This window comes from Ambystoma mexicanum, chromosome 5q (genome assembly GCF_040938575.1).
Source record: "Ambystoma mexicanum isolate Mex_15411 chromosome 5q, UKY_AmexF1_1, whole genome shotgun sequence".
In the NCBI taxonomy this organism is placed as follows: Eukaryota; Metazoa; Chordata; class Amphibia; order Caudata; family Ambystomatidae; genus Ambystoma; species Ambystoma mexicanum.
The window spans coordinates 516,871,106-516,889,209 of NC_090933.1; the positions used below are offsets into that span (position 1 = coordinate 516,871,106).

The 18,104-nt window shown below is 47.0% G+C and overlaps 1 protein-coding gene across 20 annotated transcripts in view; it reads left to right on the top strand.

Moving 5' to 3' along the window:
• The window catches only part of DTNA (dystrobrevin alpha), a 742,978-nt gene that overhangs the window by 362,236 nt on the left and 362,638 nt on the right, over positions 1–18,104 (top strand). For all 20 annotated transcript variants that reach the window (XM_069621000.1, XM_069620998.1, XM_069620999.1 and 17 more), the window contains exons 6-8: positions 6,612–6,766; positions 12,777–12,882; positions 17,684–17,850. In XM_069621000.1, coding sequence (XP_069477101.1) covers positions 6,612–6,766; positions 12,777–12,882; positions 17,684–17,850 — 428 coding nt within the window. The remainder of the gene's footprint in view (positions 1–6,611; positions 6,767–12,776; positions 12,883–17,683; positions 17,851–18,104) is intronic.

The window sequence follows — 18,104 nt, forward strand, 5'->3', positions numbered from 1 at the left end:
TGGTGGCCTGGGCCCTTCTGCGTCATTCTGGGTCCTGGCCTTTCTGTCAATCGCCTGCAGCAACCGGCCTTCCGCTGCACTTGCCTTCAGGCACCACTTGGCCTTTGATGCCTCATAGCCCTGAACCTATTGTATGGGCTGGTGATCCCTCTTCCATTCTAGTGGTCACTGCCTGCCACTTACCTGTTTTCTTCGCAGCTTGCCTCTTGCACTTACCTGTTGCCTTGCAACCGACTCCCTGGCACTTTACCCCTATGTGGATCCTCTAGCACTTACCCCCCCTGTCCGTTCTCTCTGTCTGCACTTGCACGATCCAAACATTGACAAGGCCTAGTAGGACCGCTTTTTGTATTTTGCATATTACATTGTCCTGCTGTTTTCCCTTTGTCCTATGGGCGCGTTGAAACACACATTTTCTTGATGTATAAGTGCCTTACAAATGCCCAATAAATAAATAACTAAATAAATAAGAGGACCAAGGACTTTTGCATGTCACTAGTTGTGGTTCTAGCACCCCGAGACCTCTAGCTTCAGTGGCTGTGGCTATCGTGAAGAGAACCATGAAAATTGGTATGCTATTAGTTGTGAATATACCACTCGGATGATAGCACAGAGACGCTGACAAGTGAAAGACCCTCAAGCCAAGTTTAATGTTGGGAACTGTAATTGCAGCATTCTAGGAGTATGGTACAGCGGCATTGGACGAAGAAAGGGAAGTGAACCAAGTTGTTTTTCATCTGTGAACCTCCTGCACTGTGTTGTGCCCCCCTTCTTAAAAATAGGATTTAGGGGTGTGCTCATCCTGCATTTTCCTTGTACTGTGGTGACTGGTTACTCCCTTGCCCGCTGTTCTGGTTTGTTTTCTGTTCCCCCCACTCTCTTCAGTTCCCACTGTTTCTTCCCAGTGCTGTTGAGTCTCCGTGTGCGCCTACTCCCACCTTGCCTACTTCCTCCCACGTACTGCAGCTGCTCTGCCGGGTTGAAGTATACCTCATTCCGTGCCCCTCTCTATGGTGCTTTCTATCTCTTCTATCTTCTCTAACTGCTTCTCTATTTACTATCTTTCTCCTCTCACTAGGTCTGGCAGGAAGAAACTCGAGAAGGACACACTGGGCTCCAACTCATGCCTGACTATCGCTGACACCTACATTAGTGCTTCCACCAGAGAGACTCTCACCGACATCCTCTTTATCGTTCCTTCTCCCGACCTATGGACTCTTCATATGTTTGCTCCGCTCTCTCCTTTCTCTTCCTCACACATTAATGGTGGCACCGCTGGGAGGTCCTTCTTGACTTATTCTTCACCTCCAGGGTCATCATAAATGTCTATCGTATTGAAATGGTGCCATCCTGGTAAAAGGGCCTCAACCCCAACCTCTTACTTTTTGAAAGGCTTCCTCCTCGTTTTATCAACTTTCCTCCTCATGGGCTCCCTTGCCACCTGTTTCTACGGACGCCCGGGCTCCCTTGCCAGCTATGCCCACCTTTGCTACCTTGCCTCCTGCTAACCTCACTGCCTCTCTCACTACTGCTCCCTTGTCGCTTTGCAACTGTCCATGCTCTCTTGCCTACTCACACTGCTCTGACACCCTTGTCAGCCTCCCTCTCTGGTGCCCTTGCCACCCACTGCAGCTGAACCTGGGACTCCCTTTCCCCCTGTGGCCCCGCTTACACTGGCTCCCTTGCGATCTACTACTGTCCTGGCTCCCTCGCCTACACTCCCCCCACCGACATCCTTGTCAGCCTCAGCTTCTCTGCCCCTTCCTACCTCTATCTCTCAGACACTATCCCTGCTCACTGGGAGGAGCATTATCCCTTGTATCCCCCTGTAAGTCTTTCAAAAACAGCAATTTGCTCCACGTTGCCATGCTTAACTCTGCTAAGCACTCTTCTGATATCTGACACCTCCTTGAACTCCTGAATCTCAATGTTCCAGCCCTTACTGAGACCTGGTTCAAGCACAGCTCGGTCACATGTTTTGCCACACTTCTCCCTGAAGGCTACAAGATCCTCTCTGTGCCCAGGCCTAATAGTTCAGGAGGTGGAGTAGCCCTGATCTTTCCTGAGTGGATCCCAGTTTCCATCATTCCCACTTGGATCTACTCTTCTTATGAATGTCTAGTCTGCAGGCTCTCTCTCCTCTCTTACTCTGGCCACCTTCTATTGGCCGCTGGGTCAGTCCACCCTCTTGCTCTCTGAATGGGCTGACCTGGCCTCTTTTCTCCTTTCCTCCTCCTCTCACTCCTCCTTCTGGGGGATCTTAACATCCATCTTTGTTCTCCTGACTCCTCGGGTTCTTTCTGCAACCTATGCAACTCTTTCTCTCTCCATTCTACCTTCTGGCCCGATGCACACCACTGGCCACACCCTAGATGCTTTTATCTCAAAAGACATCCCCCTCTCTTTCCCTCTCGCTACCTCCCTCTCCTGGACTGATCGTTCTCTTCTCTCTTACCACACGAAGCTCTCTTCTGCTCTAGCACTGGCACACCCTTCAATACCTCCTGCCTTCAAAGTCATCCGACCCACGAAAAGAGTGACAGTGACAGCCTTTGCCTCCACCGACTCTCCTCCTTCTACTCCTGCGTCTGACTCCCATCCTCAAACAGCTCTTTCAAACTTTCGCCTCTCCATCTCCAACACACTTGACATTATTGCCCCTGTCATGAGGGTCTCTCTGAAACCTTCCAAAAAGTGCAACTCTTGGTACGACTCGGAGCTGCCTGCCTATAATCTAAAGTGAAGAGCAGCAGAACGGTAATGGGCATCTTTAGGTGCACCATCTGACAAACTGGCCTGTCGCCTACTTCAAAGGCAGTATAGACTCTGCATACGCTCCAAGAAAATAGTCTATATTCAAGCCTGCAATTGAGCAGCATCTAACAACACGGCTGAAGTCTTCAAAGTCTGCAAGGAACTGGCCAATCCCATTGCAGCCTCATTCTCCTACTGCACCCACCCAGGTCCTTTACGCGGCCCTGGATGCCCATTTCACTGCCAATTACAGAACATCCTGTACTCTTCTCTCCCCCCTCCGCACCTTTGCCTGCACCCACATCTCTTGGGCTACCCTCGGCCACCCACCCTTCTCTCCTCCCTCTCCCGTGTCACACCTGAGATCTCCAGACAAGTCCGGTCCCTGAAAGCCTCCTCCAAACAGGTTGACCCTTGCCCTCCTAAAACCATCAAGGACAACATTGATTCTCTTGCTCCAGCATTGGCCGTCCTCTGTAACCTCTCTTTCGCCACTGGAGATTTCCCCTCTTCTCTCAAGCACTCTTGTGCACCCTCTGCTCAGAAAACCCTCTGCTGACCCTTCTTTCCTGGCAAACTATCGCCCAATCTCTATCACTCCTTTCCTGGGCAAACCACTGGAGAAACTAGCTATCTCTCAGCTTACCCTCCACACTGAAACTGTTGGTTGTCTTCATGACCATCAGTCTGGCTTTAGAGCGTCCAGAGGCACAGAAACTGCTCTTCTGAACACCCGTGAAAACCTTCTCTCAAATCTTGACTCTAACTCTCCTTCTGTCCTAATTTTTCTCGATCTCTTGCCTCCAACACGGTAAACCACAACATCCTTATCTCTCGTCTCCGTGATACACTGGTCATCACAGATCTGGCCCTGGCGTGGCTTGCCTCCTTTCTCTCTGACCGTCCCTCCCAGGTGAAACTTGGATCTGTTCTCTCCTCTATCACTCTCTCTACTTGTGGTGTACCCCAGGGATCTAACCTATCCTCCTGGGTCTTCAATGTCTACATGGCCCCTCTAGCCCACACTATCACTACCTTCACCTCTAACTTTCAGTGTAATGCGGATGACACGCAGCTCTCCTTCAGGCTACCCTCAGCCTCTACTTCCTCCTTGCTCATTTCTGACTGTCTGCAATTCAGTCTTGGTGTGCTGCTAACGATCTCTGCCTCAATGGCAGTAAGACAGAGATTGTCCTCATTGGGACCCCTGCCCCCACTTTCCCAATTTCTCACTGGCCAGCCTCCCTTGGCCCTGCACCCTCACCTGCTAGTGAGGCAAAAAATATGGGGGTCATTTTCGACTCCACTCTCTCCTTCTCTTCTCATATCTCACACATCTCTTAAAAGTCCCACTACCAGCTGCACCTCCTCAGAGGTATTCTACCGTTTCTCACCTTCCCGCAAAGGCTCACCGTCTCCAAAGCCCCGGTTCTCTCTAGGCTGGACTACTTCAACAGCCTCTTTCTTAATCTTCCTACTTGTACCCTCCGGCCACTACAACTCATTAAGAACAGAACCTCAAGACTTATCCTTGGCCTCAAGCCCACGGGCCGCATCTCTCTGGCACTGAAATCCCTCCACTGGCTCCTCCTGGCTGCTAGGATCAAGTTCAAGACCCTCTGCATAGCCTACAAGGCTTTTCTGGGGCCTGGGCCTGCACTATCTGCTATGCTCTCTTCCTAAATACTCTCCTTCCAGAGCCCTCCGCTCGGCCTCCTCCAACTCCTTGCGTGTGAGCTGTTTTTCCAAGCAGAGATTTAGGGGTAGATCTTTATCCCCTGGAGGTGCATCCCTCTGGAACAGCCTCCCTGCCTCTCTCTGCCTTGGCCGGAGCACCTTAAGTTCCGTAAACTCCTCAAGACCTTTCTCTTCTCTTCCTCTTTCTCTCTCCCTTGCTAATCTCCTCTCTCTTTCTCTCCAGCTGCACTCTTACATCTCTCCCCTAACTCTGTTCAGCTTTGCTGACTGGTCGCCTGGCTCACCTCGAGGGTCACAGGTCCCAGGCTACCCTGCCAGTCTCTGCACTATGCTAAACTGAGTCGAGTTGCGGGAACTGGTATCCATCTATTTCTCTCATATTTTAACATGCATTTGTCCCAGTACTCTAGCTTAAACATATGTTAATTATACTGTCCGCGTAATTGCTGCACCTAATCCAGGCTTCATCCTGGAAACTGCTTCAAGGGGATTTACAAAGAGTTTTTTTCTCTCAAGACCTTACCCTAACGTGTTCATTTACAAGCGCTTAACAAGGAGACGTTTACTTGCGTTAAACATGGAAAAGAGGTGCAGTATGACAGAAATAGTTGTTCGGGCCTACTAGCTGATTTCATAAATCACTTGCATTTTAAAAACCAAGTACATCCGCATACGTGGGTAATCCAAGGAGTGCGTTAGGAAGGGACCAGACAAAGGCACTGCAAATGCAGGGGAACACAGGCCGAGCTAATACTTGAGGTGTGGCCATAAAACCTACCTGAGGCGCCAATGTACGTCTGAATGGTCAAGGCATCAGTGGTGCTGAAAGTGTCAGCAAGCACACTAGTCGTTCTTGTTGTCATATGGTGCACGTTGGGAGATGGAGAGGTCCCCATACTGTGAATCCTCATTGTTGGTGATTCAGGATTGGGTGAAGAGAACTGGAGCGTTTCCTTTTTCCTAGGTGGTCCCTTCAAAATGGGAACCGGTCTGTAATTAAGCAGCATTGAATCATGGTGCCGACGTTCCAGCATGGAAAGAAGACTTTGTTTCTGCATGTTTCTTCAGTATCTTGGCCTCTTTCCATTTCTGTAGAGGAGCTGCACACTGAGTAATGTCCCCGGGTTCTGCAGAGCTGCTCCTGCCCTGACAAAACCTATCCTGCAGAGTGCAATGGATTTGGCGTGTCCTGAATGCATGGTGTATACAATGCCTTGAGACTCGCTTCCTGGGTAGTCTGGTAGCCCATATCCACCTTCTAACAGGCCTTCTCCTAAACCTGTTACCCGGCAGTCTTTTTGAAACCAGATCAGGCCTTTGCGCATTCCACTGTAATGATAAAAAGAAAAAAAGAGCTCAATGCTTTGCGCAGAGGGTGGGGGGGTTGATATTAAACACTGACATGCCTGAGGCCAGAGTGTTGAGATTGTGAAACTAATGAGACCAGATTCAATTTCCACAACCAAATCACTGTCTCTTGCTGTGTCCTGGGGAATCAATCAAATATCAATTGACTGAGGACTACAACACCATGATTAGTGTCACAAAATCTGTAATGTTATTTATCGCTTTCACTTGTCAGCAGACAAAATGCCATTAGGGGTCCATGCGTTGGAGCTTACAAATGTACAGTTATGTTTTACTGACAAAGCCAGAAAGTGATGCTTGGAAATGCTTGAGTTATCACCCCTTAACCACTGTGAATTTCTCTGGGTAGTGTGCCATTCCATAGTTTATAACTCATCTATGCTATTACAGAAGGGGACCGCTTGTTTGAAATTGCCCACAAAAGGGGAAGTTTGTTCGATTGCATATCCCTTCTATATAGGAGCAAAACTTGGCATGTTTCGCTCTGCTGGGCCTCATCAGTGCTCTACAGCTAGATCCCCCAGACGCACAGAGAGCCCTCTTGACCAACATATGGGAATCCAACCCACGTGAAAAGACTCGCCAAGAAAACAAAAAAGCATTTTGGGCTGGACTTGCCCTTTGGCAGCAAGTTTCATTTGCATCGACTGAAGTATTTTCACCATCACTTTCTGGTTCCTCCGATGTCTTCACTAGAGGACTCTTGCGTCCCTTCAGACATGCAATAAATTTGATGCCTGAATAAATATTATTTTGTTTTCCTGTTCCTCTTTTGATCTTTTTACCATCAGATATTTTCTCCATGATTTCTGACTCCAGTGGGGTGATGGTCTATGGAAGGTACGACTTGTTTCTGCGCGAAGTTCTGAAGCTTCCCACGGCGGTATTCGAAGGGCCATCGTTTGGCTACACGGAACAGTCAGCGCGGTCATGTTTCCCTCAACAGGTAATAAAAGGAGAATCCGTGCTCTGAGAAATTGTGAACACATGTTATCGGTCCCACCTCCTACCTGAGTAGTGGTCATTTAGCAAATGGCGTATGTTCAGTCATGGTCTGCGGCGGAAGGGGTTGAGTTGGTGAAGTATTTCTCCGCCATTGGCAGCCTAGGCTTCAGCAGTATGTGTATGTGCTTTGCTTTGTTTTAGGTGCTATGTGGTTTGCCATGAGGACACTGTGTAATATACACATTAGTTACTGTCGCAGCCAAATGTTTATGAACTTTATAAAATGTAAAATAGCATCATTTGCAATTGGAACTATTTCTGTTTCATCTAAATGAGACTGAGGGTAATCTGTGGTTTCGTCAACCATATTTGGCTAGATTCCCTTCCGATCGAATTCATTTAAAAGTACGACCAACAAACACATATATTTATGGAGGGGGAGAGAAGGGTATAGGGGGGGACCCTCCATTAAAAGAAATTCATAGACCAACAGAGTCGAGGTAAATGGTGTTGACGAAACCACATAGAACCGGGACTGAGAGATTGGGCCGGGACTGAGAGATTGGGCCGGGACTGAGAGATTGGCTTGGCAAAAGTCAGACAAAGAACAGTAATAGTAGTGCCTTACTTAACCCCATGTAGTCTCTTTCATCCAAACCCATTGGATTTCTCTTTGGGGAGGGAAAGGATGTAAAGGGATTCTCTCTTGTTCTACCCCCACCCCCTGGGCCATGATATTTCAAGGTGTAACTCCCCCATGCTCTGCCTAAGACACGTGTAGGATGATCTCTGATCTGCTCAGGTATGTGATGGCTGGAGAGTTTGCATAAGCTTCTGTGAGGTCAAGATTTGGATGCCTGTACTCCACATCCTTGGAGAACGCCTTTAGTCTCCTGCCCAGACATGGATCGTATGGGGGCTGACAGGGTATCGAGCACCCAAATTTTGAAGGTGCCCAAAAAGGGATCGGGCTGGATCCAACAATGCTTCAGATTATGGAGAGAAGGTCCTCCACCCCCTGGGGGCCTATAAACACATGCTGCCGGCTGCCAGGTTTTAAGATCTAAATTACAGAGACTGTATCCTTATCAGAGATTACATGTCAGGAGGAGCTGAGTTGCTGTGCCCTGTCATCGTGATTAAAGAAAAAAACTTTCTCATCCTAGTTGCTGCGTTTTCTGTGTCCGGGGTACGTCATTCATTAATTAGCTGACTCCATTGGAAAGGTGGGGTCTGGCAGGTATGCGGGGTGTGCAGTAGTTAAAGTGTATACCATGTGTACAAGTGGCTGCAGGGCATTATTAAGAATGCAGCCAATTGCTATGGCCCCTTGCAGTATGGATGGTGAAAGTTCCTAAAATGTGCCCCTGGTGGTGCCCTGCTGTGCTTTGAACCACCAATGCTGATTGTGGGCTCTCTCGGAGGAAGATTACGCCATTTATACAGAGGAAATTATAAGCCCTTTTCAAGTCGGGGACAGTTTGTGTGCTTCTTTGACTAGCAGTCGCAAGTCAACCAGGTCCCGATATCCACTTTGTATAGGGAGGTGCAAGGCACTATCCTAACAAGTCTCAGGTACACTCTAATACATAGTGGACATTGACCATCAATCTTCACATCTTGACACATACAAAGTTTGTCTTTGCAGGCCAGACACCTTACACAGGGACACGTGTGGGGGCCTTACGCTTCAGTATAGGAGATGCTGCTCTGCACAACTAGTATCTTTGTGACTTCTAGGAGGCCTGTTGCGGCATCCAATAACTGAAGCCATGCAGCCCAAATTCTGGATCCATAGCACATTCACAATGCTTCTGTCCCCCCAGGTTTGTGTACAGCATGAACATTTACGACACGTACTGGGAGACCAGTGCTGGTACACAGGGCGCCAGGATTACCAGTGCCATTATGTGCTGTACTGCTTTGATGTAATGTTGCAGGCAGTGGTTGTATTAAGCTGCTGCAACTCTGATCATGTATAGAGTGAAGTGGAGAATGAGTGCATATCCTAAATTCGAGTCTTTGGCTGCAGCAAGTCAAGCCAAACCAGCAGGGTAGACTCGTATCACAGATGCTTGTCCCTGAAGATAAGCCAGTAAAGCGCCTCCATGGTATCTGTATGGGGTCAGTAATGCGAGGTGGGCAACTGCTTGTAGTTTTCTCAAAGTAAGACATTTTATTAAAGTAAATGTTTTTAAATAAAGCCTCTCTTGCCCTACTCTGTTGAGGATTTCCGTACCAAGTCTAAAGGCTAAGGGAACAATCTCTAGCATGGGTAAACTGGCCCTCACTCTAAACAACAAATTTACAGGAAAAATTATAAGACGGCACAAGATAATAAACCATATTAGACCATATTTGGGTGACCTTCACTTGTCCTGGGTAAGACCCTTTCCCCAGGTTTTAAAGTCAGCTTCAAAATGTTCATAGGAAAAGAATAGTCTTGAACCAGTTCTTATCAGTTCCAAGTCAAAACAAAAGTTCATCAAACTAAAGTCCACTGGTAACAATTCTCTGGTTTTGGTTGAAAAGATCAGCTTCCAGTTCCAACAAAGAAAATGGCACCAATGTTAATCCTGGTTACCTTCTTCAAGATCTTTTGCCACAGTTCAAAGGAATAGGTATTAGTTACTGTTAAGACTTCTCCAACTGCAACCTTACAATTGGTTAAGAACTCTGCAGTAGATTTGGTATATTTGTCAGGATGCTTCACATTGGGTTGTTTCTTCCTTTTAAAAACCACCCTTCTTCTATTACTATGACAACAGTCACTTTTGTCCCACAGTATGCCACTACTTCAAACCACTCCAATGTGACATCGGCTGACAGCTTTGTTTCCCACCACAGTTCAGGTTCTTCAACCGGTGCTCTACTTCTTTGTACTAATGAATTATCAGGCAAAGTCTGACAAGACACCTAAGTCCTCTTTGGATAGACATGGCACTCTTCCCTTTAAAGACTTTCTAGACTTGCTGAAAGGGGGCAGTCTCTTTGCCTCTTCCGTCTGCCTGACTGCCACAAGGATACAATTACAACCGTTCAATGCTTTAGACTCTTTAGGCATGTATTGACGAGACACATTGACCTCTTCAGGTAAGCAAGGTACTCTTCCTTTTAATGAATTCCTAAAAAGGGGCAGCCTCTTTGCCCCTTCTGTCTAACTGCTGCAAGGATAACCTGCCTCTGCCCACAAAAGTTGCTTCCTTTCAGCTTCAGCAGCCTTTTGCGTTACAGGTTAACTTCGGAATATTCTTTACGAGCACCCAACTCCCCTTCCCCAGCTTTCTCACACCTTTTCTGCCCAAGTAATTACCCAGAAGCCCTAGTGCCACTTTTTCAGCTTCAGGTAACAATGCCTCGCTTATATCTGAGGCCACTTGTCTCTTGACAGCTTCACAGATTAGGTGGATGAGTTCAAACAAGACTGGTTTCACTATGCAAAGTGATCACCTCTTGGCTTGGGTAATGCTTGTTCTTCTCTTCAGTATTGTAACTTCTTTGAATAATAAAGAATGTCAATTCTGCATACAATACAAGGTTCAGTCGTCACAGGTAAAACATTAATTGGGCACACGGGACCACTCTTGAAAGGTAGATTTTTAAACTTAAAGTGATGACTGTAATTGTATTCCTGTGTAGTATCAAGGAGGCAATTTCTAACTTCCTCTCGGAAACACAGTTGGTCACACGTGACCTCCCTTTGATGCAGTTTTCACTTATTAATTGTAACACTTGTAAGATGTCAAGGTTATATTTTCGGAATGGATTAAACAAGCGTTCCTTCTGCACAATTAAGGACACAAGACCACTTTGGTAATTTAAAAAGAGTTCAACAATAGATGTAATGATGTTCTACTTCTCATGCGAGTAACACAGCTTTCTGAATAAGTGCGAGTGTTACAACTCCATTGTGAACAGACAGTTTAAAGATGCCACACAACTTTTACTAGCTTTACACGTTCGTTACACAAGTTACTTCAGAGCTGGCTACAGTTAGCAGCAACGCTGTGCTTTACTCATCGGCTTCAGGGACACTGCGCTTGTGGGTTGCTCTGCTTCCCCGACTTCCTCAACAACTGCTACTACTTCGGGCTCACTTGGGTCCCACACCCTTCTCCAGGACGGGTTTCTCTGGTCCGGCCACCTTAATTGGGAGTCTCTCTCACTCCCGGGAACCTTGTCTTGCCTTCTGCTTCTGGCCTTGGGCTTATGCATGGTCACGGCTCTGCAATCACAGAAGCTCGGCTCCCATGAGGAAAACTCCTCTTCCAGCATGTCTTCCTCTGCGCAGCCTTGCAATACGGGATTTGAGAACAGAGTGCTCCCACTTCCTCGTGAATTGCCAACCTTGTGCGTCTCCTCTGGTTTTGCTACTGCCACCCTTCCAACTTGATTCCTGCTCCAGCTCCTCCTGCTTTCCTGCTGGGGCCTTTTATGCCTCACAGGTTTGATAATAGGCTTCAGGTGTTTGCCATTAGTTTCAATTACCTGACTCCTGCAATGGCTACTAGAGTTAAATGCACCTATATATACCTCTTCGGCCTTCTTCATCTCAGTCCCTTTTAGGATTCTGGCACATATAGTTTTTTTTAACAAAGTCCATTATTTCTGCTTCTTGATTTATAAGGGTAGATTTAATTTCCATAGTATTGTTAACAGAGGGGCTGTGGGTTTTTAACTTTTATAGAGGAAGATGGTTTAGAGAAGACAACATTTCCACAATCCTTTGTAGTGCACCCTTTGAATTGAGGAGGACATTTAGTTTTAAATACCAAAAAGGGTCTGTCTTTTGGTATAGTGTGCTTGAATGTTACAACCTTAGATTTAATAGCAGGCTGAGCGACATTAAAATGACAATAAGCCATAACCTCTTTTGGCACAGTGGTAAGAATCTCTCTATCAGAGGAAATATATTGTGTCTCATCCCATGGAATCTCCTCACTACCTTGGGCCCTGTCTCCACCCAGGTGATCCTCCCACAGTACACCACCCCCCAGGGTTGGGATCAGGAACCGTCTGCCTTCCCCTGGCCACCTGGGAGGAGACTTTAGAGGGGGTTTCAGTGAGGGATCCGCAGGATTCTTCACATATCCCGTGTCTAGACTTGCAAAGCACATGAGTTGGGTAAAAAAAATGAATCCCGGAAGGCATCTCTGATGGGAACCCCGTCAGCACAGCTGGGACATCTGCGTGCCTTATGCCTTATCCTGGGATTTGATAGACTAATTGCCCAGTTCCTTTCACTGATTCATCTGCCTACACAGCACCTCCGTATTATACCACCCTTCTCCCCTTCACTGTCAGTAGCTCCTTTTCCCTATGTCGCAATCCCCATCACATTCATAGCTGTACAAATATGCATCATTGATTGACAATTTCCAAATCGATCACCATCTTTGGAACCCTGCTGATGGAGACGTAGGGGCACTTGGTCCTCAACCATGCTCCAGACGCCAGGGGTCAGTCCAGATCTCTATGGAGTTCTGCTTGCATGTAACCTGTGGAATGCTGCTGGTTCCATCATTGGCATTCTCCCCTACTGCCAAGAGCAGAATTACTCCAATGATGATGCTGTTTCTGCACAGGCAGATTGCCGAAGTCTATGGGACTCTTCCCAGTCTGGTTCATCCTTTCTGTGGAATAGTCCACATTATGTACAGAATTTTGAGGAATCGCACGAGGGGCATATAACATGCCCAGCAATTTAGGGAGGGGTTCCCAATATTAAGGGGCCACCAGAATCTCAGAGGCCTCTCACTTAATTTGTCCAGGGATCCCATCCATGTTGTGGCCCTTACATGCTGAAGCAGAACTCTTTTCTATTGTTCTTTGATTGTTTCTTTATAAGTGTGTCTTACATTTCCTTTAGACAGCACAGACAGTACATAGGGTTTGCAAAGCGTGATCACCTATCCCTTCTGTTCACATTTACTGAACATTAAAATAATCATGATGACATTTCTGTGTATCCCTTTGCTCAGGTGTAAGATGTATGCTTTGTATTTACACAGAAGAAAGTCACGTTAAATTCTTTCCTGGACACGCTGATGTCTGACCCCCCGCCACAGTGTCTGGTCTGGTTGCCATTACTGCATCGACTGGCAAATGTAGAAAATGGTGAGTCTGGTGACGCTGCAAAAGCTGAGCCTTATTTTATTGTTGATTGTATGCAACTTTTTTCAGAAGTCTAAGTCAGAAGGAGCAAAGCACTAAACAGTAGTGAAAACACTCAAGGTATGATCCAAAAAATACTCCTAAAAAGTAACCCAAGTTCTGTCACATGTCTGGTGAGGTGGGATGGCTCATGGGCAACACATTTGTCTTGGAAGCAAGACAAGGCAGCGCAACACACGTTAGAACCCCTATCCAGCGCTTAGAACCAATCTCTGGTATTAAGCGCATCATGTTCTCTAACCAAAATTGACTTTGTTTTGAAATTCTATTTTCTTTGTACGTGATATTGTGTATAAATGTGAAATGTTCCTTGAGAACTACAACACTTAAATAAATTAAAAAATGAAGCGCGTTATAAAAGAACTATAATTATAATATAATGCATAGTGACCTTATCTCACAAAAACACACTGTCACTAATGCAATATCAGGACAAATAGCACGGACAAGGCACCAACGGACACCAGAAGTAATATACCACAAGATAACGCAGCTCCAAAGAAAAACGTGGGTAAACCTATATTATAATTCCTGCTGAACACATAGTAGAGAGACTAACACATAAAGAGAAGCTGGCAAAATGTTCCAAAAAGTTTGAAATACATAAGGCTTTTTAGTTTGTAATCTACGAGCAGGCGGTATATCCAGACTATTAGTTGTGAACAAACTGCCACTCACAGTGGTTTGAGCTTGTTGGGTATGCATCCAAAATGTTGCAAATAGTTGGCCTCTTCGGAAACGGGTACCTTATGAAACACTGCATTACTACTCCGTACTCCCCTGGCACCAGGGTTGCATACTCCATACCCCCTGGCACCAGGGTTGCATACTCCATACCCCCTTCCAGCCACCACCTCTTTTGTTTTGCTATTGTCACCCCGAGTGGGACGGGTATGCCCAGACCTGGGTCCCGTGCCTGCTGGGCCTAGAGACCCAAGTTACTCCTCACTGATGACGCCCAACAAGGCTGAAACATGTCTGGGGATGCTTGTGGTCTCGTGCAGAAGGGATGTGACCTAGCAGTTCGGTCTGGACTACCCCTTTGGGTGTGGGACCAAGCCGGATTTGCATATGGTCTTTCCCCTTCTGTAATGGCTTGGCAGGCAAAGAACGATGGTCTGGAGGGTTGCCCAGAGCAATGCCAGAGGTTAAGATTCATTCTAAACCTTCCAGCCATCACCCCTTTTTACCAGGGTTGCATACTCCATACCCCCCCTGGCATCAGGGTTGCGTACTCCATAACCTGGCATCAGGGTTGCAAACTTCATACTCCCCTGGCACCAGGGTTGCGTACTCCATACCCCCCTGGCATCAGGGTTGCGTACTCCATACCCCCCTGGCATCAGGGTTGCGTACTCCATAACCTGGCACCAGGGTTGCATACTCCATACCCCCCCTGGCATCAGGGTTGCGTACTCCATAACCTGGCATCAGGGTTGCAAACTTCATACTCCCCTGGCACCAGGGTTGCGTACTCCATACCCCCCTGGCATCAGGGTTGCATTCTCCATACCCCCCTGGCATCAGGGTTGCGTACTCCATACCCCCCTGGCATCAGGGTTGCGTACTCCCTAACCTGGCAATAGGGTTGCATACTCCATACCCCCCCTCCCGGCATCAGGGTTGCGTACTCCATACCCCTCTGGCATCAGGGTTGCATACTCCATACCCCTCTGGCATCAGGGTTGCGTACTCCATACCCTGGTATCTGGTTTGTATACTACATACCCTGGCATCAGGGTTGCATACTCCATCCCCCCCCCTGGCATCAGGGATGCGTACCCTCTGTGCCTCTACATTTTGTCTTTGGACTCCTGCAGGAAGTCTCAATTGCTTACACACTTGGACAGAAACAAATATAGTCAATCTTTTTGGACAATTTCAAGTGTAAAATAGAAAATGTGTGAAAAGCACATAGTGCAAAGTTTTAAAGAGTGAATCTATTGAGAGACAATTGTTTAACTTTGGAATCCATAGATTCTAACCAGGGGTGGACGGTCCTCCAGGGAAGTAGGCCTCTGCATCCTGGGCCTCTTTTGTGTGGTAAACTATTTTATTTCCAAATGTTCTCATGGGAATTATTTCCAAATATTCTCATAGGAAAATGGCTAGGCTTAGTGAAAATGTGTAATATGGGACACTTTGAAGACTATTTCCAGGGCCTCATTTGGTTCCCAGTCCACCCCTGTTTCTAACTGATGTTTAGTCTAATCATTTGTTTCAGACATATAGGAAACCAGCTTTCCGCCTTAGCTCTTATGGGGGCTGTATAGTAAGTTATCCCTGAGAGAGACTTGATCATAGTATTGAGGATCGGTGGAAAATCATTTGGAGTATTTGGTCCAACACTGGATAGTTTATTTGGTCGAATACGTTCCAATCAAGGCAGTAAAAACATTCTCAAAAATGTGTATTTCCCACCCTGTGGTCCCCCACCTGCTGGATTTGGACTTTGTTAATGTGCTTGCTGATAATACTGCTCTGCTCTGTGTAATCTTTGCCACCTCGGCCAGTCATAAGAAGCCTGGAAATTGTATGTGCCCTGGGATCAAGTTGGTTATTAATTATATGGAGGTTAGTAGGCACAGCTGCCTGTTGGCATCTGGTGGAGACCTAGTATGGACTAGCCAGGGAAATGGAGGGTGTCTTTCCTTAGTGTAATGCTCACAGTCATAATCCTCTGACTCTTCTGGGTGTCAGAGGGGCAGGCAACACTAATCTCACACACACACTCTTTTTTTCTCACTTTCCCTCTTTCTTTGCCCCTTTCTCTTTCCTTTGTTCTTTCTCCCTCTTTTTTTGTTCTCTTCCTCTCTCTAATTTACTCTGCCTCTGCTCTATAGTGAGTCAATGGCTTGCTACGTGTTGTCAACATCTCGATAAATGGGCTCCTCCCTACAGGGAAGGAGGCTCAGGCATTCTACACAAGGAAGAGGCCCTATGCTACAGGCTCAGTCAGGGCTCCTACCTTCAGCAACAGGAATCTGGCTGTTACCATCTAGAAGCTCTTGCCACCTGTTCCATAACTCCCCTCTCTGCACTCCTGACTCTTATCTCCTTTCCAGAATAGGGACCTCCCCAGGCCTGGGTCACTCCATCCAAAACCAGCCTGGCTGTTACTGGGGGTTTGGCAACACACCCTGACACTTCCCTCGTGGAACACCGCTAACCCATGCATGGCATTACTGGCCCTCATTATTATAACGGGTCCTTCAACTCTACCAAACATTTACCCACCTCTGCTTCAAATATCCCAAATACGTCTCTAGAACCCCCCCCCCCCAAAAGGGGCGGTGGGGCATATCTACCGTACAACATTTCTGCAAAGTCTTTTTACACTTTGCTTCCAACATCATCCGTGTATGAAAACATTGCAATATACAGATGCAAAAACATGCACGCACCAATACACACTCACAAATACTGGTAGACGGATGCACACTCACTTCTGGTGCTGCTCCGGGCATCCATATGTATTGTATAGTTCTTGATTGGTACCCAGAAGTGCTCAGGCATTGGAGGGCATGCTATTTATATTAGGGAACCCCTGGGTGGCGAGATCACTGGGCAGGGACAATAGAGCCAAGTCATTAGTCCAGGTCCAAGTGAGGCCTGAGGCCCGGATGAGGGCACAGCTCACACTACTTTGCTAGTTCTGACACAGGCAGCCCCGCCCGGCACCTAGAGTTTGGGAGTTGGTCATAGATTGGGTCTCCTGATTATAGCTTTTATGCAGTTTGCTCATGAGGCCTTCTGTGTCACTCGAAACCTCCTCCCTGTCAACATCAGACTCGCCCCCTCTCTTCTACAGTTCAGAAGGGAGCTCAAGACCCTCTTCAAGGAATGGTTCCCCCTAACACCTAAATCCACACACTCTCTGCTTCGCACCCCGCCCTACTTTTGACTGGGTGATCTGCTCCCCACTGTTTCTGCCCCTGTTTGCTTGTAGATCCTTTGCTGCCGAATTGCCCGCCATCCCCCTGCCGATAGCTCCCTTGTTTCTCTGTTTCCCTCACTGTGTTCCTCCCTTATGATTGTAAAGCGCTCTGTTGCTTCCAGACTTGTAAATTGTCAGCCAGCTAGGCTTAATGAGCCTTCCCCGGGTGTGCTGCCCACTGCCCTGCAGAGGCTGTGGTGACATTTGTTACTCTGCCTGTCCTCTCCTCCCTACTACCTCTTCCCCTCCTACATCTGAAAACGTAGCTGCCAAAGGTGTGTAGGTTAGAGTGATCAAATTACGCTGTGCCACTGGAATCCCATTTCCCTAGCCCTAGACTTTGATTAATTAAATTAATGCATTCTCGGAGTAGAAGTTCTGCTTCTCCTAGTTTAACTAATTGGATATGGGCATCCAATATCAGCGGTTTCTAGGGGAAACTCCAAGACTCACGGGTATCCAAGTAACAGGGAGTCATCTGCTACCCCAGCTCAGATATCTATGTAGATAAAACTATGTTGCTATATCAGAAGAGAAAAGCGAGAAGTCAGTCAAAGAAACAATCTGATATAATCTTTTCAAACTTGACACAAAATCTAGTATTCTTTGTTGAAAAGACACTGCCAAGAGGAGCACATCCACAATCTAGACTCCTGTCTTTGCCACCTGGCAATTTATCTATCTGCCAGCCGGCTGAAACATTTCTCTGCTTACACTGGAAAGTGCCTTCGATTATATTGTGGTATTTTTTTCTCTTTTCTGAAGCTCTTTTTTTTTCACCCTGTGTTTTGAATTTCTCCCCTGCAGTCTTCCACCCTGTCGTGTGCTCCTATTGCCACAATGAAAGCATGATGGGGTTCCGCTACCGCTGCCAGCAGTGCCACAACTACCAGCTCTGCCAGGACTGCTTCTGGAGGGGGCATGCCAGCGGCTCCCATAGCAACCAGCACCAAATGAAGGAGTACACATCGTGGGTAAGCAGAGGCCGCCTGTGCCAGACCACCCTTTTTTGCTCCCTTTCCCCAATTCGCAATACCCACTTTGTAACAGTGAGCAATGGGGGCCACAACAGAGCAACGAAGCTTTGTGAGAATTCAGATCTCAGGATTTACAAAATATTCTTTTTGTAGGGCATGTTTTTAGATAACAATGCTGGTTTTTCTCTGGGAAGCATGTAGACTTTCAATGGGGTTTTCCAGCCTATAAAGGCGGTTTTCAAAGTATGGCT